The sequence below is a fragment of the Stegodyphus dumicola genome, chromosome 5, assembly GCF_044657685.1.
Source record: "Stegodyphus dumicola isolate Sdum_Otavi_A_Nest chromosome 5, ASM4465768v1".
NCBI lineage: Eukaryota > Metazoa > Arthropoda > Arachnida > Araneae > Eresidae > Stegodyphus > Stegodyphus dumicola.
Window position 1 is genome coordinate 101,753,512 of NC_140772.1, and position 9,792 is coordinate 101,763,303.

The 9,792-nt window shown below is 29.3% G+C and overlaps 1 protein-coding gene across 1 annotated transcript in view; it reads left to right on the forward strand.

The window, feature by feature from the left end:
• Nucleotides 1–9,500, forward strand: part of Ero1L (endoplasmic reticulum oxidoreductin-1-like protein) — a 99,599-nt gene extending 90,099 nt beyond the window's left edge. Inside the window, exon 14 of the mRNA XM_035357313.2 lies at nt 4,822–9,500. Within this exon, the coding sequence (XP_035213204.1) occupies nt 4,822–4,888 (67 nt within the window). The 3' untranslated portion in view covers nt 4,889–9,500. The remainder of the gene's footprint in view (nt 1–4,821) is intronic.
• Nucleotides 9,501–9,792: the final 292 nt, after the last annotated feature.

Below are 9,792 nucleotides of genomic sequence, written 5' to 3' on the forward strand. Positions count from 1 at the left end.
CATCTCTCTATGGTGCATTGTCAAGGGAAGCCTCTCTATGGTGCATTGTCAAGTAATGGTCGCTGTGCTGATAGTTCACGCTGTTGCAAATGTCGATGCACCATACGAGCAGATACTGGGCATGCTAGCATGCCCATTTCCTGACTAATGGTCCATTATATTGTTGTACAGTTTGGAGGGCATTGACATCCTGCATGCTGTTCAGTATGACCCTCAGCAACCTATTGAGTCCATATTCGCAGGACAGTAGTTGAATGTCGACTGGTGAGATGGGCGATATCACGGAACAATAATCCACACTCTTGATAGACAATGATCCTGCCTCTATCAAATTCCGACACTTACTGGTAAGCATTTCCTCTTCTTATTCAAGGCATAACGTGATTTTTCTGAGCAAACTCCAACCTTACAAAGTACTTTCCAAATGAGAAACGCGCTACACAACTTTTCTTTTGTGCAGTGCTTCATATGTCGTTTCTCCCTCCTGCGTCCTCTAAATGTGCTGAAATACTAATCACTTGTGCATGTCAATCTCTTCTTCCTTTCGTGTGCTTTTGCTGTTCCTCAGATCATTCCTTCCTGGCATTGCAATTTTAATGGCCAGCAGTGTATTTTAAAAGTAACTTCAGAATATTGTTTTAAAACTTTGTAAGGGCTTGAAAAAGGAGGAGAAAGTTTCCGATTATCAGGATATTGAAATTCTTCATACATTACTAAATCACCTATTTTAAAATTACTGGTTTATATTGGGTGTCATATTTCTTCATTTACATTGTGGTAATCATCATATATTTTTTGGGCAATTTTTCTAGCTTCTTCAATTGGTGGATCTACCTCTTGATTTTCTAGTAGATGATCATAGATAATTTTCCATACATTAAATAAGATGGTGGGAATTCTGTTACAGAATGTGGTATTATATATAAATTAAATTTGTTAGATTCTTTTACCCTTTGTGTTTAGCAAGTTTAAGGGGGGGGCATTTGCTTTATAGAAATTGCAAAACAGAGAAGGGAGAGATCGAGTTTTGTAGAAAATCCCAGGTCATCATCAGAGAGTAGACTGCTATTTTACAAAATCTATCACCTTTTTTGAATTTTTTCTGGTTGAGTTTGGGGGCAACAATTTAAAGTTTGATAAAAAATCAAGGCTGATAATAAAAAATGTAAAACTAAAATTCATATCAGAATCATATGTCCCAAAGCAACAAAACTAAACAGCTTGCTTAGTGCAATTTAGATTCTGGATTTCTTTTCTGGCGTTTTATATTGGATGTATAGATATAATTCTGCCTTTTTTGAAGTAAGTGAAAGACATTTTTTTTCAGAGTGAAATATTTGTCTAAAGTACTTCCCACTGGATGGTACACTATTTCCCATCTGTCAAATAGCAAGCAAGTTTTAGGAAGAAAAAAAAAATTAGTTGAAAGAATTCTCATAGCAGATTTTTTATGAAAACTGATCACCATAAAAGCCACTGTGTATAGATTGAAAGAACTGGTAATATGAATGAGCAACACCTGGTGAGTATAGTAGGTGGGAAACCTAGTGAAGTGCATCTAGAGTCTGCCTGACTGATTTTGAACATGTGGGTGAGCACTGTTGTGTTGGAAAATAACCTTGTTGTGTCTTTTGGTATATTCTGGATAATTTTTTCATGCTTTTTACAAATTAACTATTTGTAAACTATATACTGAGATATCAATCTGTTGGGAGCTTGGAGACATTCATTTTGGTGTCTTTGTGAACTAACTTTTCAAAATGGTCTGATGTTGACTACCTTTTTTAACTTTTCTAAAACATTCAGTGGTAACAATTTTCTACAGGTTGACATATTCATAAGAGCTTTAATTAGGGTGCCATTTTTCAATGACTACCTTAGTTTTTTCTATATTAGGGGCCAAAATATTTTATCTTGATAAACAAATCTAGGCCTGCATCTACTACTCACCAAACAAATCATCTACTAGGCCTGCATGATGCTCAGGAGTATTGTTTAAAATAAGAAGAATTTTCATTGGGAGATTTTTCTTCTGACTTTAGCCTTAACTGAAGAAGAAAACTCTGCATATATTCATTTAGTGAAGGAGTCTCGAAATCCCTATTTTCACATTCATTCTCCACATAACATTTTGTCCTTAATGATATTGTTATTAAAGTCTCTTGACTCTGAATAGTGCATCTTGCCCAAGAAAAAAATGGAACATTTCTATTTCTCACATTGTAATGGGCCAATTGATGAAATTCGACTAGTTTTTTTTCATGCCTGCGAAGCACGACTCAGGATTTATGTTAGATTCATATAGAACATAGTCATTCTGACACAAAATCAGACTTTTTCTGAAATGAAAAACCCAATTCCCCCCCCCCCCCCCCCATATTTTGATTCTGTGACTCAAATTATGCCAGAGTGCAAAGTTTGGTAAAAATTGTACTAAAGTTTCTGAAAAATTAGCGCTCAAAATTGCAGCTTCTCAGTGTAAATTGAATTTAGTTTATAATTATTATCTTTTTTTTTATTAAACTTGATACCTTCTTTAACAATTCAAAGTTTATGTTCACTCTAAGCAAAGTTTGCAGATATTTTCTGAATTTTTTTTTTAATTTGCATTTTTTAGTAATTTTTATAAATTTTTTGAAAAACTTTTTTAATTGTGACATATAAAAATTTTACCATCACCTTAAAGTGAATGTATTTCTAGGCACATACCTTTAAAAAATATGAGCTTTTTATTCAAGATTTCTTGAGATATATGCAAATTTATATATTGGCGCATTCTGAAATTCGACATATTTGTTATAAGTGATAATAATGCTAAATATGCTTTATGTGCTTTGTTAAAATTATTTGAAAGAATGAATGATATATCTTTTATCCTGCATGTGCACAATGAAAATTTTGCTCCAGGTTTTCATTTCGATTCCAAGTTGTTCCAGTCTTGGGGCATTTCGAATCTAGGGACAATGCTATATTTATATTTTAAAGGAGTTGCTTGCTCATATATGAGGTTGGTTTCTCTCAGGTAAATGTGAAAGGTAACAGTTATTTGATTGTAATCCTATGACAAAGTTGCATAATTTTTCCTTTCTGCAATTCAAATAAATAGCTTTTCAGAATGAATGTTTCTTGAAATTGAAGAGTGTGCGGCAAGAAAAGCCCAGCTCCACATTTTAAATTTTTGGAAAATTTTTTTTAAATTTCAAAAATTCCTTTTTTAACTTATGTTCTAAACATTTGTGCTCATTAAAAATGCTAATAAAAATGATTTTTATGGCTCTTACTGTAGCAAACTATGTGTTCAGTTAGGCTGCGTTATTATTTAAATTTAGGAACTAAGCTCATATTGTTCCAATATTCAATAAATTGCCCATTTTTGGTTGATAAAAAATTTAAGTGCCAATGCCTCTTAGAGAAGGTTAATTAACAAGAGAACATTTGTAACACGTGAAAAAAATAAAACAAAATATAAAAAAAGGGGTTATATAAGTAGTATATAAGTTCAGAAAACTTCATTTCAGGATATATTCTTGTCAATTTAACATACAATCACTAACTTGGTGAAGAATATATAAGTACTCTTTATTATTCATTATAGAATACACTTTCAGTTTCCTCAGCATCACTGCTTGTGACGTCATATTTTCTATGAACCAGTATTTCTAGGAGGAATAACTGTGCCTCGAATTGAAATATAACTCTTATTTTCATTGCGGCTTATTTTTCATTTGTTTTTCAGAGATCCCCATTCAATACCTTTCTTTTCTTCCTTGACCGTTTGTTGCTATTGTTCTCGGATACTAATTCATCAGATGAGCTTGAATTGATATTTTCAGGATTATTTGAACTTCTGTCACACATGTGAGAAAATAGTAAAGCGCAATGTATATAAAAATATATTTTTCGTACACATAAAATAATCAGGAACATCATGACATGAAGTATAACACCAAGTAAACAAAACTTTACCCTGTTGCGGTTCAACTCGGCTGTACGACCACCTCCATTTCATGAGATTTTCTGAAACTTCTGCTTGGAGCTGAGCCCTTTTTACTCCAAGCATATAAAATTACCAGTCCCATTTCTTGAGATTTTTTTAAACTACTACTCAGAGCTAAGCCTTTTTTTCTCCAATGAAAAGAATGATTTTTTTTAACCAAAAAATGACCATGAACACAAAATCATCAAGTGGAGCTGGGCTCTTCTTGCTTCTAGCCCTGCAATTGTCATAAGTTATTTTTATCATATTTCCTTAATGGGCAATGGAAGCATAATTTTTTTTTTCAGATCAAGCGTGAATGAGAGTTTTCAATCCTTTCGTGTATTTTATTAGCAGGTTGAAAATACTGCCTTAAGTATTGCTGCCTTGATCAACATAGCAGCTAGTATTCCTGTCTGCTATATTATTGGGCTCAGGTTTGAATTCTGGATATTTGTAATTGCATAACGTCTGTGTAATATGAGAGCATACTAAAAACATGGCGAGCTGAAAAGCCTTTCATGTGCTTGATGGTAGGGAAAGAGAAATGGGAGACCTCAGATCATCCTCCGGAACGTTCTCCATTAAAATCAGGGTAACGTTCGACAGCTAGTGTGGCAGAACTGCACCTGTACGACCAATGGTGAATTTTTGGTCCCATCCCACTTATACCTGTACTTGCTTTAAACGTCTTCGAAGTGCTTAAGACACCCATAAAAATGTTACTGTGTCATCCTCATTGATAACCAATGATCTAAGATATGAAAATTATAGGACATATTCATATAATATGGATATATAAATCATATAATAATGTTAAATTAATTTTTAATTTCTTTTTATAGATTATCAAATAGTGTGTATCAGCTGGAGAATTTTCGTCAGATGATAAACTGGAATCAAGATATATAGTAATTAGTCTTACATTGGAAGATTAATTTGTATACTAAATTTTTAATGCTCATACACTTTTTGTCTATTTTTTAAAAAGCACGGCAAAATGTTTATTTGAGTATAGAATCTACTTATTACAAGATTTTTTTTCCTTCAAATTTTATGTCGATGATCAATTATGATCACAACAATCAAGGTAAGTAAATTAAAAAAAAATTGAGCAAAAACATGTAAGAAGTAATGAAATATTTTTCTTTATCTGAAATTCTTTATCTGAAATTGAGCTTAGTTGCTAACCTAAAATAAATTAATGGACTTTCCTGTTTAATATCAAGTGTATAATAGTTTTCAAAACTGTTTCAAATTGTTACTTAAATGAAATGTTTCGAAGATGAGAAAATTTTTTTTGACAATAGTTTAAATTTTAAACCAGCTAAGTTTTCTCAAAATTCAGTATACTGCAGATGCCCATATTTAGTTTAAATTATCTCACAAATTTATAAAGAAAAAAAAATGTACATAGTATTTGCAAATGAAATAAAAATCTTAAAATCCAAATAGCTGTAGCATGCCAAATAAATGAAATGTGAGAAAAAATATTTTTTGCGTCATTGTTACATGTAAGAATACTGTCTAATTTAGTCAATACTCTAAACTGTGATATTATGATTTTTCTAATTATTTTCCTTTTCAATTGTGTTGCCTTTTCAGCGAATATAATTTGAAATTATTGTAATGGTTTCATACTCCTCATTATTTTAAAGAGTACCTTTATTTTCTGTATTACGGAAATATCCTGTCATGAATTTTAAAAAGGCAAACATATCAATTTAAAATGTGAATGTTGAATTTTAATTACTTATGAACTAGTAGCATGAAATATATTTTGTGACATCAAACAAGCAATCTACAATATTCGTAATTATTTTAGCACTTTTATTTCATTAATTCTTTTTGAAACATTGATCTAATTATGATTATAGTTCCTGTATCTGGATAGGGATACATTTTATGTTTAATATTTTCATTTTCCAGCAACATGAATTTTTTACAAATAAATGAACTTGTATAAATACTTTCATAGTTAACATTTATGGAAAATGAAAACTGAATTGTTGCAGTATGACTGGTTTTTGAGAACTAAATATGTATATATTAAAATGTATTAGAGTATTTAGAATTATTAAAAATTTTACTGAAATATTTTACATATTTGAAAATTAAGTTTTGAAAAGCTATAGTAATTTATTCTTGTTTAGATTTTTATGATAAAAGTTTATATGTGAGAATAGACCCTCCCTCCTCCTTAGAGTTCTTTTTTTAAGTAAAATAAATGTTGTTATTTGAAATTATTTATATGTACTTAATGCAAAATGTATTCACATTTCTTTATCAAAAGATTAAGAGGACATTGTGGATAATTTTAATATGAATAATTGGAATCATGTAAAATAATTAGGAATTTGTTGGTTGCCGATTAATAAAGGATTAAAATCTCTTAGCTGAATGTATTGTTATACAATTATAATGTATTCTTTTTTGTAATTTTGTTTTAAAAAGTTTAATATGTCATATTTAAATAATAGATTTGTAAAGTTTCAGTTCTCATTTGTTATGGAAAAAATTATGTGAACAAAAGCTTACTTTTGTAAGAAGAGGTTTTTAACATTTTATTATGCTCCAAATATACACCAGCCTGTATCATGAACTCATAATACTGACAAAAAGAATAGTTTTTATAACTAAATATAAGTATTCTTTAAATTTAGATTGTATTTAAGTAGTTCATTTAAATATAGTATGAAATTAAAGGAAAGGTTTATATATACCAAGAAAATAATTTGGAAATTTTGGTACTTATGTATTATGCCATCGACCATGAAACTGTTGTCAAACAGTATAGTTTAGTGCCAGTTACGAAAAAACATGACATAATGTCAGATTTCCAACATCTGTGCTTTCATTCGATTTATTCTTGAAAAGCCATGCTTTGTTTTTATGAAATAAATATAAGTTAACTGTTCTTTCTTAATTTTTTTCCTTTCATATTTTTGGGGGGGAGGGAGATTAAAATTTTGCATTCTACAGAACAACAAGCAGTAGATTATCATCAGATTTACAGGATCCTAGTTATCATCAGAGTTATAGCATCAAAAAGCATGTGGACACACTATGGCCGTGATTATTAAATAAAGAGGCATCAGTTCTTTCAGAATTCCATCAGAACCACTAGGTGCATCTTTGCTAGAATCTCCACCAATTTTTATGGTTCAGTGATTGATCATCAGCTTTTATGGGCGATGTGATAATACATAAGTATTGATATTTTATATAACATTAAAAAAATGTGTAAAGAAATAAGTTTTTCCTGATTATCCGTATTCCCACCGAAAAGTACGGATAAGGCATGTCACTAAATTTTTTTTATGGCAACCCAAGTATGTGCATAACATCCTCAGAAATGATTTTCTACTTCTCCAAATATTTTCAGCACTGAGAATGCAGATTATGATCACTCCTACATGAATTGAACTGCATATTGCAGTTTTCATTGTCTTCTGTGAAATCTCAGACTTAGCTTTTTGTGAGAAAGCTTTATGATTATTTTTTTAGAGCATGGCTCACTTAAAGGCAACATATCCCCTTTTTCCTTTTCTTTTTAGGATTTTGGTACTAAGGCTGTATGCAATGCTGAAGTTGTGCACGATCCCAAGTTTCTGAATTTTCTAATGTTTTGCTTTAGAGAAAATAGATCACTGTATAAATGGAGAATGAAAAAAAAAAAAAATTACATGTATGCATATTTTGTGTTAAAAAAAATAGCTGAGCACTGAATGCATAATTGAAATATAAAGATATAACCCCTCTTTCCCCAAAAAAAGTTTCTCTGTAAGGTCACTGAGCTCAAAATGCTCTTTAAAGTCAATAGGTTTGTGACTTTTCAATGTGAGCGCCCAGATAATCAGAAAATATATTAAATATGTTATGTTTCCTACATATTTGCAATGTGGAGAAACTGTATATGAATTCAGCTGCATAAAAGTATAAATATATAATTTTGCTTTGATATAATCTTTAAGTAAACAATATAGCACATAGAAATCATTTTTATGCATCATTTTATAACATTTTAACCTGAAATAATTTGCAAATTCTTGGATTTTCCTTCCTGTAGATGACAGACTCTTTGCTTTTATAATAAGCTCGATTACAACAAAATTTTGTGATAATTTAATGTATATGAGCAATTTATGATTTCTGTTTAAATATAGTCAATCATATATTAAAGGAAGTTGAAAACATTCTTGTCAGAATGAGTATGAAAAAAACTGGGAAATCCAAAAAGAAGGAAAAGAGTGCCATAAACTTTGAATACCAGTTTAGTATTTACTTAAACCATGAAGAAACTCTTAATTTTTATTAAACATGCACTTTTATAACGTTTTATAGGGTTTTTTACTTACAAGGACAGAAAAGATAAATTACAAGAAGTTAATGAAAAATAAAGTCAGTAAAAAATTTCTTTATTAAAAGTGAGTCACTAAAATATCAAAAATTTCTTGAAATGCATGGCTTATTCATATTGAATATATTTTTATCAAAATTTAAATTCTGCATATAAATACTCACCTTTGTAAAATGGATATTTTTACAGTTTTATCTCTGATTGTTCTTGGTGATTTAATTCAAGATACATTTAAAACTTATTTTTTCCCTCCAATACAGATAGGCTATATTTTCTTTAAATTCATCACAACCTATAGTTACTAAAATCACAGAATATTATTATTATTTTATTTAGCTTTAATCAATCAGCTGAAATTTTATTCGATTTTTAAACAGGGTGGCAAAATTAAGACAATAAGTCTCTCCCCTAAAAAAAATTGGAGAACCTTAAGCAAGTTAAAAAATATCATCATTCATGATCAATCTAAAAATTAATCAACCTAAAAACTAATGTTTTAACAACTTTACACTTCAAGAAAATCTTCAGTATGTACATTATTTAAAAATTTATGTCCAGTCTTATCTTGCTATTATCTTTAGTGAGCCTAGTTCTTTGATTATCAGGTTCAAATTTTACAAAAGCTTTCATCTGTCTTAATAAACAAATTTTAAAAGATCATAATGTTTAAGTTTCTGTGCTAGACTATTAAATTCAGAACTGTAGGTTTAAAATTTTTAATTTTTTTAATTTGCCTAAATATTTTAAATAATAATTTTTTTGTAAAAGCTGTGCCATTATTTATCTCTGTCTATTTTCTGGTACCTTTATGGAAAATAACTAGTCATCAAGATAGTTATGATGCATTTGTCCGAGAATGAATATAGTGTAGCACAACTTGAATTAAATAAAAATTAAAAATATAAGACAATTAGAGATAAAATTTTGAAATTTCTCAAAAAATCTTGTTTATTCTCCATCATTTTGATAAGATTTTATCCTTTGAGTTACTTGTGGGCAGTATTGCGTGTTAATGTATAGTGTATGATTTTTTTTAATTGTAAATAAATTCTTGAATATTGAGAACTATTAAAATATTTGTTAAGTCTGTATTCATATAGTGTTATCAAACTGTATTCATCTAGTTAAGCATATTTAAATAAAAATGTTTTGATTTGTTTGAAATGCATGTTCTTTATATTATAAGACAAAATTCATAATCAATACAACTACAATTTTATATTTTTTGCACGGTTGTAAGAATGGCTAGCTTTTGATTTTATGCTATCCACCCTCACTTTTTTAAAGTAGCTTATGTAATTAATTCTGAATGCAATTATTACACTAATTAGTTTTTTTATGTTATAACTCTTAATTAAACTATTTGTAATAAGGATACAAATCATGTACTAAATTGTTTCTTTTTTGTTAAATATTTGAGACATGAATATTTGTTATACATTATTTAATTAGTTTT